Source organism: Haliotis asinina, chromosome 6 (assembly GCF_037392515.1).
Source record: "Haliotis asinina isolate JCU_RB_2024 chromosome 6, JCU_Hal_asi_v2, whole genome shotgun sequence".
Taxonomy (NCBI): domain Eukaryota; kingdom Metazoa; phylum Mollusca; class Gastropoda; order Lepetellida; family Haliotidae; genus Haliotis; species Haliotis asinina.
In genome coordinates this window covers 54,470,884-54,493,485 of record NC_090285.1, presented here as the reverse complement: position 1 = coordinate 54,493,485, position 22,602 = coordinate 54,470,884, and the positions used below count along the sequence as shown (strand labels likewise).

General features: G+C 38.2%; 1 protein-coding gene across 3 annotated transcripts; it reads left to right on the top strand.

The window, feature by feature from the left end:
* Positions 1–113: 113 nt before the first annotated feature.
* Positions 114–21,576, top strand: LOC137287191 (intraflagellar transport protein 88 homolog). 3 transcript variants are annotated; one of them, XM_067819373.1, is made up of 25 exons: positions 114–191; positions 967–1,085; positions 2,194–2,262; positions 2,751–2,922; positions 3,216–3,288; positions 4,084–4,174; positions 5,104–5,208; positions 6,884–6,986; positions 7,346–7,460; positions 8,012–8,243; positions 9,094–9,164; positions 9,610–9,696; positions 10,069–10,168; positions 10,549–10,635; positions 13,496–13,565; positions 13,856–13,972; positions 14,188–14,296; positions 15,439–15,477; positions 16,362–16,473; positions 16,629–16,744; positions 17,660–17,778; positions 18,946–19,052; positions 19,591–19,654; positions 20,543–20,665; positions 20,831–21,576. In XM_067819373.1, the coding sequence occupies exons 2-25, from the start codon at positions 984–986 to the stop codon at positions 20,953–20,955; spliced, it is 2,508 nt and encodes an 835-aa protein (XP_067675474.1). In that variant the 5' UTR covers positions 114–191; positions 967–983; the 3' UTR covers positions 20,956–21,576. The 3 variants fall into 3 exon arrangements, with proteins under 3 accessions (XP_067675474.1, XP_067675472.1, XP_067675471.1); XM_067819371.1 differs by having other exon boundaries at positions 145–191; positions 20,540–20,665; positions 20,831–21,055; XM_067819370.1 differs by lacking the exon at positions 114–191 and adding an exon at positions 770–789 and having other exon boundaries at positions 20,540–20,665; positions 20,831–21,055.
* The last annotated feature ends 1,026 nt before the right edge of the window (positions 21,577–22,602 follow it).

Genomic DNA, 22,602 nt, shown 5'->3' with positions numbered 1-22,602 from the left:
GACTAACATGTGTATGACGCACGTTGCTACAGTAAACACTGTCAATTCAAACTAGGCTTCTGTCTGCATATGAAGCGTTAAGTTTGACGCGCTTGCCATAGAGGAAACTAGTTAGCTTCCTGCGCACGAAACACGCATGCCCGGAGAGAGGCATTCTGGGATATAATTCCAGAGGAAAACAAAATCAGATGGTAAGCTCGGAAAATATATCTTATTATAGCTCAGTATTTCGACGTAGTGTTGTTTAGACAGTTTTATGTATAATCGTAAATGACACAATTAACTAGTCTTTATTTTTGTAAGGTAATATTCCTGTCCATTTGATCATGTGATGGTTGGTTGTACCGAATGTGTTCAATTTTCGTGCAATAAGTTTATCATGGTAACGAATATCTTCTGCCAAGTTCTGGACGATTGGCGTGGATATTTGCACACATTTTCGGATACAGTCCGTGGATTTAGCCACCTAGACTTAATAACACACGAGCATTTTACAAGGTGTAATGAAACATGTCAGATGTAGTGCTGGAAGTCACCTCGTTATTTAGAATGCCATAGGAGTAAAACTTGCATTACGTTTTTTATGACACCACAAGCACAGGCAATACGTCTTTGTGTTAATGTTCCTTGTTCTGCACAAGTATACTCAAATGTAAAAGAGTCATTCAGAGTTAGTTATTTTGTACGGCAAACACAATTGTACAAAAGTCATGATGTGTGATCTGCAAGTCACGCCTCTTTTCTACAAGAATTAAAGACTGGGTGTTTTATCTTCACGTAGAGGCAATGGTATATTATAAGTAATTGTTGTTGTGTTGTGGTCCATTGCTGAACAATGGGAACCATGATTTGTTGTACAATTTAATCATGTTTAATTGATCAGGAATGTACATGCAGTAGCTAGACAGTGTGTAGTAACAAGATTTGCAATGTGTATTTCATATTGTCTGTGTTGTGTTTGAACAGGTGTGGATGTGCATGTTATGAATCGTCTCAGTATGATGGAACATGTACATCTCGCAGGTGAAGATGAGGATGATATGTACTCAGGCTTCAATGACTATAATGCCACATTAGACACTGAGGTAAGTGCATATATTATGAAGTACATGTAAATCATTGCAACTGAATTGGAGAGTCCAGCTGGGTTTGCAGAGTAGGATTACCAGTATGTGAGCAGATCTACTGGCTGTATAACAACAGTCAAAGTGTGTGACCTGGCTGTCTGATTGCATGTCTTTACTGCCCAATGATGTGGATTGTTGTTGCTTAATTATAACTTAATATATCAACTTCAACTTTTTTATTCTCATAAAACCACCATCATTGGTACAAGAGCAAAGAATATACAAATGAGCATAAATGTAAACATGCATTGTGATGAGGAGTTATTTACGTAACAATTTATACAAGGGAGAGATAGAAAGTGATAAACATTTTCTAAGATTAAAATTGACTGGTGACATGACCTTGCTAAGAGTTGATGAATTGTTCCAACTGTGATATTTTTAGTTAGTGAGTTACATAGTCTACATATTTCTTCTTCTCTTGGTATGTTCTGCCATCTGCTAGTTTTGATCAGAAAGTTTAGAATTTAGGTTCTAAATTTCAAAATAGGGATGTGTATAGATGTGGGAAATAAATGATGTTTTTCAAAATACAGTGTTTTTTTAAAGTATTGATAATAGTATCCCTTAGAGCTGGAATCTTTATCTTCTTGCCATCAACAACTGTTTTGGTATGTTGCTCATTATAGTCTATTCCATGCAAATGATTAAACAGCTTTTCTTTTGAACTTGTTCTACTTGTGATAATGCAGTTATAATGAGCCGATGATGGACTCCTGGTTGTATTTGGAGTGACTGAATAAACACAGCTTTGCTATGTTGATATCCACCTTTGAATTGTTTTTTAGCATTCATGATATATAGCAGTTTCTATTTGTTTTGCATTTTGGATTGGGTCATGAGAATAAACAATGATTCTCTTTCAACAAATTGTTAGCTGTTGTGGTCATGGTGGTTGAGGCAATAAAGGTTGCCAGATGTCTTTTGTTCAGTTCATTTCATTATTTAATATTATTTATTTGCGAACAAGACCACACATTATCAGAGGAGGTTTATTTATTTTTGTTCTTTAGGTCAATGAATCTGATGTATACCTGGTGTCAGGGCTGTTTCTTGTGTGTTATAGGATCTTGCTCATGACGAAAATTTCCAGAAAGCTGTACTGAGAACAAGCCATGGCAGGAGGCCACCACCTGTACGTAAAATTTAAGACACCTTTGGACATTCACCCATGAATGGAACGTCATCATGCTTTTTAAAAAGATACCTTTAGTTTTGAGAGATCATTATCTTAGCTCTGTTTTTTTTAAAAAAAATAACTGTCTTTGTTGCCTGTATCCTTTGACTTCATGGAAATGTTTCATAGCTGGCCACAGGATGACAATTCATTTTGGTATTCTTTAAACTATACTATTCTCTTTTAGCCAATCAATGGCCTTTGTCTTGCAAGTTAGACTGAAATCAGAGTGATCCCAAAAATGAGGATGTAATTATAACTTCATAAGTACTGTTGGTTATAGTTTCTTAAAATGGCATAGAAGCGCCATGTCTTGCTATATTGCTAACAAAAGAATGTACTTCAAAGAAAGCTCTCAAATGAATACATCTGTAAAGGTGAATAGTTGAGAATTTGATGTTGAGAAGTGCTCTTGTTGAGAAGATGTTTATTTGTCTCCCTTTCAGACTGCTAAGATGCCACCTGGAACCTCCGCCCGTCTCGGGACGGCAGCACGAGGTAGGCTAGGCATGCCATCTTCCATGGGTCGACCAATCACTGGAGCCATACAGGCTGATGGACAGGCTCGACCAATGACAGCAGTGCGGGCAGCAGGATTCACATCGTCTGGCAACAGAGGTAATTAAGTCCACATTAATCACTGAACAAATAGCTAGAGAACACAATTGGGGATGGTTTTGTAATGTCTTTATTTGTTATAGGTTTGATAAAGAATGCTTCTGTTCATTTATTTTTGAAATTTTTTAAAATGCAACAAATTCTTAGATGATCTACGTAATGTGATTAAGAGTGCGTGAGTCTAATTTTATACCTCTTTTAGCAATATTCCAGCTGAAGCACGACTGTGATATAAAGGTAATAAACACCTCTTCTCAAGTGTTTTCATGTAAACTATGATTGTATCTGTTCAGGTGTTGGATTTGACCCCATGAATCAAGCAGGACGTGGACCAGCTCCCCCTCTGGAACCAAAGCCTGAGGACAGGTGAGATGCCGCTGTACACACTGTCGTAGGATTCTGTGTGTCAAAGAGGCTCATGAAAAATGTTACACAAAACGGTATTGGGTATATGTACTGTTTTGAGACCAATCCTAACACCCCCTGTAACTGATACATTACACCCTATTTTGGAATATCATTTGTCCTAATACCCTGATTTCACAGACACCCTGAGTTAGTTTCACTTTTGGCATTACTAGAATTGGTTGAAATCTCACAATTGATGATTGCTTCATTGCCGATGAACAGTCTTCGAAAAGAATTGGTTAGGGTCATTTTTCAGATTTTCCTATCCAGGTTGTTATTGCAGATGATGCATCTTGCTACTTTAAAGTGATGACTGACATATCATGATCATTACCTTCCTGTAGTTTTCCAAAAATGTTCAGTCATGACATTTCAGTTATTGAAGTGAGTTTTCTAAGAAATAAACATGTTTTCAGGCCTTTACAATTTCAATGATATGTTCTGTCGTCAAGTGTTTCAAACATTAAGAGTTCCAAAATCGCTTGTGTTCAATTATGAGAAAGTTTTCTTGATTGCATTGGTCATTTGGTCACTGCAGTTAATTGGAACACCAGTAGGTATTTACATATCGGAGTCAGGAGTGGAGATAGAAACTTAAATGATCATTACTGTGATATAATTAATTTCAAGTTCTTTTGTTATGCATTACATACATTTTTTAAATACTCTGTAAAAAATCTCATCTGGTTCTAAAATTGATTGATAAATACATACACAGTTTGTGTTGATGTGGCATATTATGTGAAATTTCAGCCCTGAGGAGAAGATTCGGCAGCTAGAGAAAAAGGTCAATGAACTGATAGAGGAGAGCTGCTTTGGTAACAGTCAAGGCGAACTGGGGCTGGTGAGAGAATCTTGGCCTGCTGCCATATCTGATACTTTCTATAGGACTGTAACCTTTCACCAGTACCTGCAATGTCAGTGGTACTTAGAGTTAAAGGTTATACTTGGATTGTCAGTTTCTGAGATTGGTATACAGTATGAACAAGAACTAAATAGAACAAAAACGTGAGCAAAACACGAGGAACAAGTGGTATACACCCATTGAAATCTTCAGTTTCCGCCAAAAATCCACAAACTGAATAAAATGTTTTTGTCAGTAATTTCTTTATTTCTTACCATTTATATTGTGCACTATTACCAGAGTATCATGGATTTGGAACATAGTATGTATCATTTTTCCTATTTTTCCCTTTCCTGACTCATGCTGATTTGCTTGTCTGCCTCTTTTATCCGATGTTTTAGTGGAAACTTGATATCAAAAACTGTACACAGAATATTTACATCACAGAATTAATTATACAGACTGAAAACTATATACCCCGTTACAACAAAATTTAGATAACAGTCTGAAAAAGAAAGAGAAAAAGTGCTGTATAGTGACCCCAAGTCGCCCAAACAACGTTCCTTTTGGGCGAAAAACTAGACTGATAAATATGGCTGGTCATGTGACCAATATTGGTGCCAAAACATCGAGGAAAGGGAGGGTACTCATGGGCGAGTGTAATTTTGTGTCCTCTTTTGAAAAAGGGAACTTCAAGGGATTTCAAATGTTCCACTTACTTTCGAATAGAAGAGGGAGATAAGCAATTAAGCATGAGTAAGGATAAGTATAAAATATCAATTTTATTCAGAAAAGTACATTTTCCATAAGATCCCAGTAGTCACCCAGGTGTAGGATTGTATATGTAATACAGAATTGATGTAAATGTTGATTGTTTGACTTTTGAGTTTTAAAGAGCGTATTGTCTTACTGTTCATAATGTCTGACAGGCATTGGAGAAAGCAAAAGAAGCTGGCAGGAAGGAACGTGTTCTTGTCCGACAGAGAGAGCAGCTTTCCATGGGAGACCAAATCAACCTTGACCTTACATATTCGGTATGTAATACTCGGTCGTCTGGTTTACTAGGTACTGGGACAGATACTTCATTTAAACCAACCAGAAGTGCATTCTTGAGCACAAAATGTGCAAAGCACCTTATACATGTAAGATGCAACTCATTCGGTTTGATTGAAGGCTGTCTATGGCTGCTGGTGTCATTGTGTCTGTCGGCTCAAACGGAAGTCTGAAAACTGATTTAAGTTGAGCTAGAGGAAAAGTAAGTATTTAAATATCTAAAGTATTTTGATTTTAATAATTTTGAATTTTTGAATTTGATATCAAACTAATAGTTGGTAAGTGTGTGCCTTAAAAAGTTTGTAATAATTATATGTAATAATGTTAAAGGTCACATGCAACCAAAAAATCAAACATAATTAAAACATATTTATCACTTATTCATGACATATAATATACATTGCTGCTTTTAAAAAAACAAATAAACAAAATTATAAGCGTACAATCGTGATTCAAAAGTGCAATATTTTGTACTTGGGCTTACTTCCCCTGAAATGAAGCCCTCGGGAGACCGAACCCAGTCATAGCGGGTGGATATGCACTCAAGTGTAACGATGGCTTCCGATTGGCTGTTTCATTTGCTGATATGCTGAGGGTTCATTGTGTGTACAGAAAGATGATCTGCTTGATGGGCATTTTAGAAGTATAGCCTTTCACAAGAAAGTAAGATTCTTTATAGATAACAAGTTCTTTTTATGTACTTGATGTGTTGTTTCAGTATGGATTCATATACTGTTGTCAAACAAAATCACATACACTAAAAGAAGTCGTTATCCATGAAGAATATATATTGAGATGTTTGGTTTGGAAAATACATGTTCTCTGAATTTGCGCTCGATCCAATCAAAAATCATGTTAGTAGAGATGGCAAACTACTGCGTGGCTGGAATCTGTCATTTGTCCAAGCACAAAGCAGGACTTGAAACTGACAAGAGTTTGCACCAGTTTCCGTCAGATCCAGTCATCCGAAAAAAATGAATGTAGTTTGTTTGCAACCCACAGACAACATGTCAAAAACATGTCATGTGTATCACACGTGCCTAATTACATAATATGGCAGACACGGGACTCGAGTCATAAATCAACTTATTTTCTTTATGTCATATAGTCTGATAGGTGCTAAGTTCAAATTGCACGTGGTCAATAATTGAAGCTGTGTATTGCATGTTGTCTTTAGCAGACAGGCAGACAGACATATAGGTGTGAATAAACAGACACTGAGCTTTCTCTGTGACAGAGACTGCTTACCACAATCAACAAGTTTTTTTTACGTTTGAAACGTTTGAACTACGATTTCGCGGGCTTTTTTCATCGTGTTGTTTTCAACTCTATACGTTGAATTGACATTTTTTATGATTTGTTTCGGTAAGTGCATACCGAAAGGTACCAGAATCTGCAAAGTTGTGTTTTACGTTGCATGTGACCTTTAATATTATTAGCTTCCTATTGTCAAGTATTCATTAGTATGCATGAGTTGTATATGCTGAACTGGGTATTTAATTTTAATGTGTGTTTCTAACAGTATTTTGAAGTTTGTGAGGTCTTTAACATAAATTCAAATAAAGTTTTACTTTTAGTCCTATCATGTCAGTCATGTCAGGTTTGAAGGTGATATATACCATAGAGAGCTCATGATACCTGTTTCTTGTGTTACAGGTGTTGTTCAATCTCGCTAACCAGTATGCGGCCAATGAGATGTTTGCTGAGGCTCTCAATACCTACCAAGTCATTGTCAAAAACAGGATGTTCAGCAATGCTGGTATGTACATTATGATTGTGATCCTAAATTGAGTAGTTATCCATGAATTATTGTGCAGAAGAAATTGATGTCACTGATCGTGCCATTATCAGCAAAAAAATGGAAAAAAGATTAAAAATAAAATCAAAAGTAGAAAATCAGTGTATTTGTGCCGTTTAGAAGGGAACTTCAAGGCATTTCAGGTGTTCCACTACCTTCGCCAGGAAGAGGAGATAAGCAATTAAGCATGAGTCAGGATAAGGAAACATTTATTGAGTTCTGTATAATCCAAGTGATACACCTCTCCCACTGCTGTAAACCTGTTGGATTTTGACTAATATTGCTGACTGTTATTTATAGTATATTGTTGTTGTCAATAGGTCGGCTCAAGGTCAACATGGGGAATATATACTTCCGTCAGAAGAACTACCCAAAGGCCATCAAGTTTTATCGCATGGCTCTTGACCAGGTGCCCAACACGCACAAGGAGATGAGGTATGTACATTAACTTCTTTTAGGGCATTTTGTTGAAAGTGGTAAGGAGGGATATGTTTCAGTGTAGATTCCAACACATTTACTTGATAAACAGTGTTAGAACCTACACCCAAACATCTCTCTTACTGTTACAAAGAAGTTGTTCATCCATAGATTTTTGTACCAGCTTACTTAGTTGTGAGATTATCTGTACACATATTTATGTTACACTGTGTATTCCTAGTAGTTTCTTAATCATTTTACCAGTACCTCTGATCACCATGATTATGGTTGAAACACTTCTTTGATATTTTTTTACGGGGTTGGTGAGGCGCTGTAGCCATGTGGTTCAAGTGTTGACTTGCAATCCTGATGACATGGGTTTGATTTTGTACATGGATGTACTGTGTAAAGCCCATTTCTGGTATCCTGTGACACTGTTAACTGCTTAAAGCCATGTTGATTAAAACGTCACTGATATTCTCAATGTCTCATAGTCCTTCATCTAGAATTCCTCAGGCAAAGTTATGCACAGCAATCAGTGACATTTTGATTATTCTTTGTCTTTCCAGAACCAACATTATGCAGAACATTGGTATTGTGTTTGTAAAGATGGGACAGTACAATGATGCCATCACATCATTCGAGCACATCATGTCTGAGTCTCCAACATTCAAGACTGGCTTTAATCTAATTCTGTGCTACTTTGCGCTGGGAGATCGTGACAAGATGAGACGGGCATTTCAGAAGCTTCTCACAGTGGATCTGAAGATAGACGATGAAGATAAATACCTACCTCATGGGGTATGTGCTGCTTGCATGCTCTACTTACACTCCAGATTATGTTTGCATGCAAGGGAGAAAAGGGTTTCCACGATCGTGGTAAACACGACACTTGTTAAAACAGGATCACTGTTGTAGTTACTATTTTGAGTGTTGTGACTCCATGGTGTAATATTTCATGAGTCAGAATTGTTAGACATTATTGTGTTTACATCGTTGATATCAGAACTTGTTTCTCACCTTGCTTTGTGACTTCAAAACATCCAGGTTAGTATGGGTCTTCATCAACCCTTCAACCCAAGAGGCAACTAACAGGATTGGGTGGTCAGGCTTCGTGACTTGGTTGACACACATCATCTTATCCCAATTCCATGGTTAGATGTTCATGCTGTTGATCACTAGATTGTCTGACCCAGACTTGATTATTTACGGACTGTTGCCATATAGCTGGAATATTGCTGAGGGTGGCATTAAACAAAATAAAGGCAACCAGTCTTGTGTTTGGTGAGATGAAATGATGTTGTCACCAAGTACAATTATTGTCTGTCTGTGTATCCTAAGTACAGTTATTTTGTTTGTGTGTGTATCAGTGTATGAGTACAATGGTTGTGCCTTAATTGTACATGTTAGCATACTGAGAGGGAAAAAAAGGGGATCACATGAAAGCACAAGTGTTTCCCAATTTTTTCAGTTTTTTTTTACAAGTTTGTGAAGAAACCTGGAAGAAAATAAAGGAACAATTAAGTATGAGCTTGAAACAAACAAACACATCTGTTTACACTATGCAATATGTAGTCAGTGAGCACATGGTTAAGTCTCTCTATGTCCTTTAAGTAATGATGTAACCTGTAAACATGATACCTTTATGTAGGACGACAAGCAGTACAACCTGGTGCTGGAGGTGATCAAGAATGATGCTCTCCGGCAGATAGAGAGAGAAAAGTGAGTCTTGAGTACTGGTAGAGAGACATTGTTTACCATTAATCATAGCTATAACTTAGTATAAGCTTGACTTTTGTTTTGCAGTTTATCACCATACTCTTTTACATACTTACATGTTACATTTCATTGTACTATAGATGGCATACATTCTTTCATCTGTAATTTGATATCAACATGAAATGTAATGGAAACATCAGACTTTCTGACATAATTTCTGGAAACGTCATTGTTGCTGTGGTCACAGTGTATCAGGAAGTTTGTACTGACTTTCACTTTTTCAATCGGTAATTTCTGTATTTCATTACTCCACTTTAGACTTGTCACACGTGTATACTCCATGCCTACCTTTCTAAATATGTTGTGGTACATTTTTCTTGTTTTTTATATCATGGTGTACTAGTATGTCAGTTACATCACACACCCCTGTTGATAATGGTTGTTGCAGGAAGTATGAGGCTGAACGGTGCATCAAGACGGCAGCTAAGATCATCTCTCCTGCTATAGAGGCCACCTTCTCCATTGGATATGACTGGTAGGCAGTGGTAGTTCTTATAGAAACGCTTTCCCAGTCCACACGAAGAATTCAATCCCATTTGATTCCCTACCTGTTTGAAGCTGGATACTATGTATTATTACAAGCTGGGCCTTAGAGTCTCACTTACAGGACATGGTTATGTTTTCTGGGAAGATCATATTTAGGAGCCTCTTGAATTGTACATGTGGGTCAGCAGATTTCCTGACAGAATTATTGCTGTTTAGATTTCATACAAGAATTACTCCGCATTACTATTGTTTTGGAAATGGTTGCATGAATGGCAAAAGTAAAACTTGACCACAAGGAAATGTTTGCATTTTAAGATGGCTGTCATGTTTGGCCAAATGTATGTATTCTTGGATTATTCAGGTGTATTGAACAAGTGAAGAACTCGCAGTACATCGACCTTTCCCATGATCTTGAGATTGACAAGGCTATCATGTTCCTCAAACAGAAGGACTTTCAGCAGGTACCTACAACCTCCCTCTGCTCATGTACTCATTACACAGGTATATTTTGTAATGCAAGAATATCATTGGTCAGCATTGGGGGATCCCACCTTGCACTAAAGACCCATGAAATTAATGCTTTGCATTATTTAAGCCTTTGGAGGGAAGAAAAGTAATTTTTTTCTCTATTCTTTTCATCCCTTCTCCTCTCGTTTTTTTCTCTAAGTGGAATACTGGCTTATGAGTGTTTTTGTAGACATTCACAATTCAATGTGTGTCTGTCCAAGTATTTTCTGAAAAACAAAACAAAATCAAGGTGACTTTTGTTCGAGTTCAGTTTTGTGATTCCCACTTGTCTCCATATTGTGATTATATGAAGTTACATGTCTCATATTTCCAGGCTATTGAGACTCTCAAGTCGTTTGAGAAGAAGGATTCTAAGGTTGCGAGTACAGCTGCCACCAATTTGTCCTTCCTGTACTTCCTGGTAAGTACCATGATGACCTCAAACTAGGGGAGACTACTCTGTGTCGATGTAGGCTGGGGTGTGTTTGCTTTTAATACAGATGTTGTAGGCTTCATTCACCATGTACACTTAAAGAAGTCCACTGTGCCATCGATTGTAAAATGGCTTTGATACGACTCTTAGAGATTCCCACCTTGAAGTAATTTTATTTCTTCTTCATTTCTTGAAATACTTTCAATAATATTCCTGGCAAGAATTCGAATGTCTGAATGCAGACAATTTTTATGCTGGTAGAAGAAGATAAGGGAAATTGATATTGAAAATGATGTTTGATGTTGGTGATGGAAAATGTCTTCCTATCAACCAACAGTGGAATGTGAAATGGTCGTATCTGACACATTCACATTAAAAAACAATGTCCCCCTTTACCATGGTTACATAGAATCATGTCCAAATGTTTCCCTTTTAAACGTTCCAATGCTTATTTTCATTTATGTAAAGAAATGAACAATAGCAGTATAAATGATAAAGAACATTGGTTAGATCATGAACATTTTTACACATGAACTTGTGAGTGTGTATAAGTCATTGAGGTAACTCACTGGGTATTTCACTATAACTCACAAGGCATTTCAAGTTTTATTCAGTTGTGATTTGTAAAATTCACAGGTTTCACCATGTTGTGCCTGATCAATGCAATTTTGATTTTGGAATTGCAATGATTTATTTGATCATTCTCTCATGCCCATGTTTTTCATTGCATGTGCCAGCACAAGGAGGTATATTAACATTCCACATATCTCATCTTATTTTTCTCTGCAGATCTTCAGCTTGTACTAGCTTCCATGCTTACTTATATAGTTTTAAGTTCTGGATGTTAATGTTTTCTTATTTTTATCCTCTTTTCCCTCAAGTATTTTTGTTCATAAAAATGGTGCATTTTTTTCGGTTTGCATTTTCCTAATGCCATGTGGTGAATCTTTGGATTATTTTGTTTGTGCTTAGGTGTGTGGATGGTTGCGTGGGTATATGGTTGCATGTGTGCGTGAGTGATAGTGTGCGTGAGTGATAGTGTGTGCGTGAGTGATAGTGTGTGCGTGTGTGTGTGTGCGTGTGTGTGTGTGCGTGTGTGCATGTGTGTGCGTGTGAGTGTGAGTGTGTGTGTGTGAGTGAGTGTGAGTGATAGTGTGTGTGTGTGAGAGAGAGAGAGAGAGAGAGTGTGTGTGTGTGTGTGCTTGCATCAGCATCTGCATGTTCTGATGTGTGTGTTAGTGTGTGTTAATGGGTACATGTGTGTTGTGCATGTGTGTTGTGCATGTGTGTTTCAGTTTTTATGCTGCACTAAGCAATTTTCCAGCCTTTTGACAGCAGCTTTTGAATGATCTGAACCAGGCAGTCTAATGATTGATGTTATGAGCAACTTTTAATGCCTCTGTGAATCAAATCACCTACCACAGCTTTATTTAACGGGTTCATGTGAAGTTTTGTAAATTAACCAGGCAATATTGTCTTTTATCAGGTTTACAAATGTTTTAAAAATTGAAGAATGTCTCCAACTTTGTCCTAGCGACAGCATCTGTTCTATTCCATTATCCTGATTTGATGACCAGATTAACACATTGCTGGAGTTTCCTCACTAAATATATGGTCAGCACATTCTCTGCATGGTATAGTTTCAGTTTCTGTCATGTGTACCAATAGTAGTATTGTGTCCACCTAGAGGTAGAAACAAGAACTACTTTCACAATATATTGTGAATAATTATCAGCACATATATGTAGCCTCATTTATTATTTCATAGCACCCAGTTCAGTTTTGTTTGGTGGATAGTATGATAGCAACAATAGGCTGAACATTGTAACTGTCTCCATGGCATAGTGGTTAGAGTGTCTGCCCTGAGAATGGGAAGTTGCGGAATGCAGCCTTGTCTGTGTCATACCAAAATACAACAAAATATGGCACTTGTTGATCACTGTCTGGCACTTGGCATGACAGTAAGTACTGGTTGACTTGGAGTCAGTAAAATGTGTCTGCACGGGGTATCTATGCTTAAATGCAGAATCTCAGTGCACAATAAAACCAGTTTCATAAGTTTGTTTGTAACCAGTTTGGGCTGATACATGCAGTCACACTTGCACACACATATGAGCAAAATATTCTTAAGTACAACATTAAACCCCATTTCAACACTGTGTAAAATAAATTGTAAAATACTCCTTTCTTCAAGATTGTACAGAAGGTCTCGGATGTGTTTTCGTTTTAGTGATGCAATGGGCCTCTTAGCACATGTAGACTGACAAGTGCATATTTCTTCATGTAGTGTGTAATTATTTCAACCTGTAGGAGATAGAGATGTATTTTATTACATCTAGGCTACAACATATAAGATTAATCCCATCATAATCACACTGTGTGGAGACCAGTCTGGGTGCCCTGTCTTCATTTGGCCTGAGAATTGCTGAAATCATGTTATAACCAAACTGACACTCGGATTCCTCTGTAACAGACATCATGACCTTGACATTGTATTACTTTGATATCACACAGTTCTGCAGAGCACAGGTGTATTGGAAACCATTCCATTTGTTGCACTCAGGTTTGGTGTAAGACAATGATATTTTAAAGTCTTGACGTTTTCCATGGTGCATTTTCCGTGACTCAGTGTTTTGTCTCAACTGGAAGAAATAATGTTTTTTCCCCAAACTTCATTGTTTAATGGCATCATGCATATTTTTAATAAATTTGACAGTAGGATAGCTTTTTAATGTATATGCTGTAAACATTATGCATGATAATCAGGGCAGTGATTCTTGGTGTTACCAGTAACCTATCATAGGTTGTATTTTGGTTTAGGTGTTTAATATTTACTTCCCATTTCCAGGAGACAGATTTGGCCCAAGCTGATAAATATGCTGAGGTTGCCATGACAGCAGACAGATACAACCCTGCAGGTTTGTAGATACTAGAACCATTACTGATGTCTTGCTCTTACCATTGTCTTATCATGGTTCTGCTTATGCTTAAGTCGTTTTAATGTAAGTGTAAAATCCTGTTGCTGTAATCATTCGTATGTATTCCCTTTGGAACTTTAGCAGATAAGCATGATTTTAATAATATACTTTGACAGAAGTGACTCTAAAACTGGGTTAGTTTTCATTTCTAACCTGTTCATTGCTGTGTCTTTAGGAGACATGAGCAATCAAGTATGCTGTAGAGTTACATATCATTTTGTGTGTTGTAGCCCTGGTAAATAAGGGGAATGTGCTGTTTGCCAAGAGAGACTACGAGAAGGCGAGAGAATTCTACAAGGAGGCATTGTCCAATGATTCATCATGTGTTGAAGCCCTGTATAATCTAGGTGAGAAGTTATCTACTTTCATATGCTTTATGTTTCATTGATTGTGTTACATTTGTAATCAATTTGCATGGGTACTTGTCCAATTACTTGTCTGGTCCAGACTTGTATATACATATAGCTGTAGTACTGCTGTGTGCTGCTAGAGAACAAACACAAAGGCATGCTACAATGTGATGACAGTTCTGAAAAGGTTGTTGTTTTCCCCCTGCTGCCAGGTCTGAGTAACAAGCGTCTGGGTCGACTTGAGGATGCCCTGGACTGCTTCTACAAGCTGCATGCCATCTTGCGCAACAGTCCACAGGTCATGTACCAGATTGCTGACATGTATCCTTGTCTTATAGCCTCTTCCCAAATGGAGATCTGAGTTAGAATTCTTTGAGGGGCAGTTTAGAAGTTGGGAAGTACAATATAGACAAACTTCATGGATAACAACTTATTTTAATTCATCAAAACAGATTCTTGTACCATTGTCAAGCAAGAATTCTTGTCAAGAATACTTGACAAGGGTACGAGAATCTGTACCGAAATGCTAGTCACAAAATGAAGGAAGTATGTTGAACAGCGAAAGAAACACAAGTTTTGAAACAATGAAATCTCTTTAAAGTAAGCTTTCATGTTTATGTCTTCTTTTTAAAAAGTGGCCAAATGTCTGGGTTGTGTTTCTTTTGCTGTTCAGGATACTTATCCATAAAGCTTTTCTATGTTATATATTCAGTGACCCTGTGGAGCAACTAACACTATGGTGTGGCAAGGCTCGATGACATGGCAGATGCATATTATCATATACCAGTTGCATGGATCGATGCTCATTATGTCAGTCACTGGCTTTAGAGAACGAGACACCCGACAAGTCATGTTGCCTTTGGGTGTTTTCAGTCTTCTAAACTTTTAAGACCTTTCTGGAATAGTCAAAATGTTATATGACCATAGCGGATCAAGTTTGCTGATGATATAGTGACACATTGAGGGTGATCAGTAGTTGTAAAAGTTGATCAAAGTTGATCAAAGTTGATCAGTGTTGATCCTTAAAGGATATGAAAGTACAAGTAGACATGCTCACGCTGTAGGCATGGATACTACAGAAATGTACCCTAACTGAAGTCTGAATACAGTACCCAGTACTATAAACACTAGATGAGTCTATATTCTGCACCATATTCTGAAACCATATGTAGTTATTCCCATTCAGCTGGTTGCAAATGGTATTGTGCATCATGAAATATTCATACTGTGTATGCTCTTTTCTTACATAACACAATCAAAAACATGTAATTCTACAATATGACAGTTCCAATCAAGCAAATGACACAGTGCAGAATGGAATTGTCCTTGGGTATATTTCTGTATTCTGATTTTGGGTAGGGTATGTTTCTGTTGTACCCCTGCCAACAACAAACCCCTTCAGCTCAAGTTTTAATGGTTAGCTGAATACAATCCCTGAACAATGATTGACCTTAGCCTTGTAGACATGACCAGCTTGATGACTCAGCTCAAGCTACTGAATGGTGAGTTACCTCCCTTACTATCTGATGCTATAAACATATAAAAACAACCAAACAGGTTTTAGTTTATATACTTCCTGGAAAGAAAAACACTTGTTTTATTGAGACCAAGGTGTTTGTCGTTAATTACATTGGTGGGTCTGACCTTTTTAATGTGCTTATGTGTATTGATAATTTGAATGACTCTCACAATGTTCTTGGACAGTTTTCTCATGACCCACCCTGAAAGACAAAATGATAAGTACTTTTGGATTTAGAAATGTTCTTTTTTTCCTGAACCTCCCCCAATATGTGTATTACTTTCTGTGACACTTCACTGGTTCCCTGTCATGCTTGTTGTAAGAGCAGATCAGGCTTGCAGACTTGACTGAGACACGTCATTGAATCCCAATTCCGCAGGTCAATGTTCATGTTGTTGATCACGAGATTGTCTGGTCCAGACTTGATTATTTACAGATTGCTGCCATATAGTTGGAATATTGGTACTATGGCGTTGAACAACACACCAGCCAACCAGCTAGCTCTGGTTCTCGAATCTAATCATAGTGTGAGTGAGTGAGTGAGTTTAGTTTTACGTCGCACTTAGCAATATTCCAGCTATATGGCGACGGTCTGTAAATAATCGAGTCTGGACCAGACAATCCAGTGATCAACAACATGAGCATCGATCTGCGCAATGGGGAACCGATGACATGTGTCAACCAAGTCAGCTAGTCTGACCACCCGATCCCGTTAGTCGCCTCTTACGACAAGCATAGTCACCTTTTATGGCAAGCATGGGTTGCTGAAGGCCTATTCTACCCCGGGACCTTCACGGGTTTCTAATCATAACAGGATGATAGTATGAAAGTATGATTGCACTGACATTCAACCTATCCCCGTGTCAGGTTCATGCAGTTGCTGGGGGTGACACCTTCTGACTCCAGCATCCTTGCCAGAATGGGGGAACTGTATGACAACGAGGGCGACAAGTCACAGGCTTTCCAGTACTACTATGATGTGAGTTACCTCCCTTGTATGTGTTAATGGGTTATTTTACTCAGACAGGATATAAAGTAAATGAAAGACTGAAATGTTCCCAGCACACTTTGATGAACTTGAGTGAGGATCAAGCTGATTATTTTGTCAACGTCTTATTTCATTTATGGTTCCAGTCTTACCGCCATGACCCGTCCAACATCCCGGTCATCGAGTGGCTAGGGGCCTACTACATTGACTCCCAGTTCTGTGAGAAGGCTATACATTACTTTGAGAGAGCAGCTATTGTACAGTACGTAGTTGTAATACATACACTTGTCAACATGATCACTATACCAAGTCTTCCAATTACTGAAGGTGAACCCATGAATGTCCAAGTTAAAAGTGACCTTCTGTAACCCATGCATTTAATAAAGCGACCAACAGGATTGGGTGGTCAGGCTTGCTGACTTGGTTGACACATATCATCAGTTCCCAAATTTGTAGATTGATGCTCATGCTGTTGATTACTGTATTGCCTGGTCCAGACTTGATTATTTACAGACAGCCGCCATATAGCTAGAATATTGCTGAGTGCGACGTAAAACTAAATTCACTCACTGAAGGTGGTGCAGATACACCTCTTGACATGGCTCTTACAGCTGAAAAAAATTGAATACACAATGCCATTAAGATTGTGGTCAAACTTAATACAGCAGTGGCTGAGTGGGTTAGATCATGGTTAAGTATCAGAGCTTGCCCCTGAATAGCTGACACTTAGTTTAAAAATCTTTAACTTACTCAACACAATTGTTGAATCGATGTCATAGCTTTACATTTACCATTACGATCTGTTCTGTCATTTCGGACTGCCATGGGACCTGGTTTAAGAAAACCCTGTTTCCCTCCCCATGTTTTGGAAACCTTGGTTATGTCATAGTTTTGGTTTTCTTGTCTGAAAATCATTCAAATCAGACTCTGATTTTTAATGGGATCAATGGGATCTGTTTGTCATCTTCATTGACTTGTTGACGCATGTGTAAAAATTGCATAGATCAATGCTCATGATGTTGTTAGTCACTGGATTGTCTGGTTCAGGCTTGATTATTTGCAGACCGCCCTTACATAGCTGGAATATTGCTCAGTGCGGTGTTAAACAATAGACAAACCATGATTTCATTGTATGAAGACACATTTGATTTACAATCAACTCATTGATGTCCTTCAGGCCGAACCAGGTCAAGTGGCAACTAATGATTGCAAGCTGTCACCGACGAAGTGGAAATTACCAGCAAGCCTTGGAGACATACAAACAAATACATCGCAAGTTCCCAGATAATGTGGAATGTAAGGATGTTGAACAATTTTGTTATAATTGTTAGTTTTTACCTGTGCTGAATGTTGTAGGAGCCATTATTGATTGTCCCTTGCAACAACGCGGAATGGGGGACTATGTGTTCAGCAGCATCTGTCCGTTTGTTTGTCCGTCCCATTTCTTGTTAACGCCATATCTCATGAACTGTCGTAACCAATGTCTTCAAATTTGGTGACAGCCTACATTGGGGGATTGTACAGACACCAGTCAATTTAGGTGACCTTGACCTTATGTTCAAGGTCACCACGACTCTTTGATCTCTCTTCAAACTCTTGTTAACATGATGTCTCCTGAACTGTAATATACAATGTCTTTAGATTTGGTGACAAGCTACATTGGGTGAATGCACCAGTTGAGTTAGGTGACTTTGACCTTATTTTCAAGGTCACCATGACTCTTGACCACTCTTCAAACTTTTGTTAACGCAATATGTGATGAACCATAATACCCAATGTCTTTAAAATTTGGTGACAGACAACATGGGGGATTACACAGATAACAGTCGATTTAGATGACCTTGATCTTATTTTCAGTGTGACCAGGACGCTTTGACCACTCTTCAAACTCTCATGATATCTCATGAACTGTTGTACCCAGTGTCTTCAAATGTGGTGACAGATGACATATGACCATGACACTTCGTCCACTTTTCAAACTTATGTTAACGGAATGTTCCATTGAACATTGCAACCAATGTCCTCAGTTTTGTCAACAGCCTGATTATCCAGACACCAGTCGTTTCACCCATCTTGTGTGTGAGCAAAAAGTAAAAAGTAGTGAATATGTTATAAATATTTCATTCTTCTTTGGCGGCTGGGGACATTGCCGTGTTAGTGGCAAACACTTGTTGTGTTGTTGATTGTTGACAGATGCTCATGGGTTTGGACTGGTTTGTTTACATGTATTCTGATACAAAACATACATTCAATGTGGAGGAGAACCAGAATTTTGATTCTGATGTGCATCTTTGCCATATATGGAAAATTGGCTCCTTGAAATTGCTAGGAGCAGAGTTACTTCCCTTAGCTTTGAAACCTTTCCGGCCTGTCACACTTCAGGCTTTCCTCCAATATATATTAAGCTGATATGATGTGATGGAACCCTTTCCTTGTATGTACAGTAACGTTTCTGTGTCCCAGGCCTCAAGTTCCTTGTACGCCTCTGTACAGACATGGGGTTGAAGGAAGCTCAGGACTACGCCACCAAGCTGAAGAAGGCAGAGAAGGCCAAGGAGCTACGAGAACAGGTGAGATGTGACCTCCATAGAGTGTCATTTACCTATCTCTGTAGAGAGACCTCTGTCTTTGGAGGACACCTCTGGAGAGAGGCCAGCTTGTACACGATGCCTTTGGCAGCAGAGCAGACTTATTTGTACAGGAATCCCTTGTCTGCAGGTTATTTGATTCAAGAATTTGACATAACAATACCCTTCAACATTTTACTCGTAAATAAACATATAGGTTAGAGATGGTCTTTTGCAGCTCATAAGGGTGAGAAGCGACTAAATAGATCAATTCGTCAGTCACGCTGATGTGGTTGTCACATGACTCTTAGTTCTGTAGATAAATGTTCATGATGTTGATCACTGGATTGTCTGATCCATTATTTAGAGAACATAGATGATGATATGCTGAGTGCGGTGTTAAGCAACAAACCATTTCACATAATACTATGGTATTTTGTGTTGTTGGTTTGCAGATGTTAATTCCTACAAAACTTTTGATGAGGGAGGTTGATGCTCTTTTTACTTGATGCCAGAGTATTTATGACAATCTGTATTACAGAGAGCTACAAGCGGTACACGGAGAGGCAGTGGTCGTGGACGTCGAGAAGGTAGTGCAGGGAGTGGTGAGTGTTCCTCACTCGAAACTCTGTATATGTTTTAGATGTGAGGACATTGTCCTGTTTACACTGGAGCAGGGAGTGGGTAAGCCTAAAGGTTAAAGTGTTCTCTCATCATGCTGGAGACACTGGTTCGATTCCCCACATGGTGTTTGCTGCCATGATTTTGCTGGAATATTGCTAAAAGCAATGTTAAACCATACTCTCTCACCCGTTTGTACCATATTCATGTCAATTTGTAGATATGATCGTAGTTATTTTTGTGTCCTTGTGAATTTTGTATCCTTGGAATTCCAGGATGCAGTAGGTCCACAGCTCTTTCTGTTTTTTGTAAGAGATTGTGTGGATACACTTATGATCTAGTGTATTGAGATTACTAAACGGCATCACTTGTGATATCATTTTTATGAAACTTGTTAATGGTTTGTTATCTAACAAGATACATACCAATACCATTCATGTGTTTCATAAATATGGTATTACATGGGACATAGTTTAGTAGTTTATTTATTACTCACCCAACTTTAGCAAAATAATATTTAGCAAAGTAATATTTAGCAAAATACCTGTTTCCTAAGAATTCAATGAGTATGGTGACACTCAGTTTTCCAAGAGTCAAGCAGGGTCTAATACTATAGTAACAGAGGTATTAGCATTGTGACATCATAACTGTAAACCACTTTGATGTCATACAGATGGCATTACTCAGTGTTAAAAAACAATTTGTAATAATGTGAAGTCATTAGAGGGATATAGTTTTGAGTGAGTAATAAAACTGTGTCTATTTGCATGGCCTTTTGTTTGGACAAATATGTCTCTGTCCTGAAAGCAAAGGCTTACTTAATGTCTGCAGAGACTTCTGATGACATGAGTACAATGATGTTTTGTCTGCAGATCGTGAAGGTAGTGGTGGTGGTCATCGCAAGGAGAAGGGCCGACAGCGTGGGGACAGAAAACGTCCAACATTTGATGAGGAAGAAGAGAATCCTTACCAGTCTGGTCAGAAACAAGATATAGGTTTGTTGGTCTTCTTATGTTCTTGGAGAAGAAAACTCATTACTTATGCGATCTCTTGTCAAGTTAAACAACAATGGAAATTTGTTATAGAATCATCATGCAGGAATGATGAATTCATGTAAGCATTATAAAGAATTCTGATGTCATTCTATAATTCATCTTTAGATGCAACATATAGCGACCCCCTGGGCCCTCAGATGGAGCGTCCGAAGACTGCTGCCAGACGCAAGGATGCGATGGAAGATGAGTTTGGTGATGAAGAACTGGGAGATGACATGTTGCCAGACTAGACTCGGGTTTCCCACACTTGCAGCTGTTACAGGAGGAAGCTGGCACTTTCACTCTTGATAAGAATCATTAATAATATCTAGCTTGTAAAGATCTGTTTGTTTAAAGACATGCCTCTAGAAGTTTTGGATTGGCATTGATATTTGTGTAGCAAAAGATTAACAGAAAGTAACATCAGTTGTAAGTAAGCATTTGATATTGTTTAGAAGGTGCTCTCTGGATCCTTGCATCTGAAGTTTGCAGCTGCTTTGATGAGTTCAGTACTAGTCACTGTCTCCAAGCTTCAAACACATATGCAATGATCTGAAACTAAACTAATCATCTAGGTTGTGTCGCCTTTCAATATCAGGAAAATGCTGTGTGTAAAGAACTGGGCATATTACCACACGTTTACAAACATGAACACAAAATGCACAAGGTGCGTATTTTAAGGTTGGTATTTTTTTGTGTAAGATTGCATCCTTGTGTTAAGGAAAGTGTCAGATTCCTCCTTGACCACCTCCGTCCATTGTTGTAGATGAAACTGACATTGTGTAGGATCTGTGTTTACATTCCTGTGATAACCGTGATACATCTACATCTATGTACATGCTTACTGAGAAATAAATATATATGCCACAATGGACATTGTTGTTTTATCTCACCTGATCAGATGAGTTAATGGGATTGTCTATGTGTCCTTTGTCCATTGAAAGACATCCTCTCCAAGATACCACTGCATCAGTGACGTTTTTACATATTTCTTTCTCCTGTAAAGATCTGGGTTAGAATTTGTCTTCAGCAACCCATGCTTGTAATGAAAGGCTACTAATGCGATCAGATGGTCATCCTTGCTGATTTGGTTGACACATGTCATCATATCCCATTTGGGTAGATCAGTGCTCCTGATGTTGATCACTGGATTGCATGGTCCAGGCTCGATTATTTACAGACCCTGCCACAGGCCGCCACATTAAATTTATTGAAAAGGTTATTGGAAATTACTGTAGATTTTAGTTCTCTGTGTACAAATACAGTTGGCATGTCCATGTAGATCGCAACTTAAAAATCCCAAACTTGTGGATTGTCTTAGACATCTTACACCACTGACTACATATCCAGTGTGCATCAAATACTGTGGCTCTAGATCTATTCAATACTACATTTTGGTTTATATATAGAAGATACTGTAACAGAGACACAAAACAGACTTGGCGATGAAATGTTCATGCTGTCATAACAACAACTGTGAGTGACTGGCTTTGTTTTGAATGATGCAGTCAATGCAAAAATCTTGCCAGCTTAGTGTTATGTTAGGTTATATGGCCAAGAAACCTTAATGGTATGCTATTTTAAGTTAATAAACATCAGGCTGCCCTTGTACAAAGCAACCATAGTGCTACGCCACTCCAATGTTAAAGTATGGGAGTTACGGTCACCTTAGTCCTAAGATCTCTTTGCGCAAGGACACCAATGTAGTATTCTAGTAGAGGTTTAAGTTTAAACATCATTAAATGTGATCTTGGAAAATGCACTCTGATTGAGAATGGTACTACAAAGGGTTTTTTTTTTTAATCTGAAATGTATGTGTCATTTCTTCCACATGGAAAGAACGGAAAGACAGTCAAGTCTGAGACACCGCAGGGGTAAAAAATGCCATCAGTCACTGT

Bases quoted from the DNA above. Each gene is read 5' to 3' on its own strand.
- LOC137287191 (XM_067819371.1), top strand. From the start codon at position 984: ATGAATCGTCTCAGTATGATGGAACATGTACATCTCGCAGGTGAAGAT. The intron at 1,086-2,193 runs GTAAGTGCATAT...TGTGTGTTATAG, and splicing joins ATGCCACATTAGACACTGAG to GATCTTGCTCATGACGAAAA. The intron at 19,053-19,590 runs GTGAGATGTGAC...TCTGTATTACAG, and splicing joins CCAAGGAGCTACGAGAACAG to AGAGCTACAAGCGGTACACG.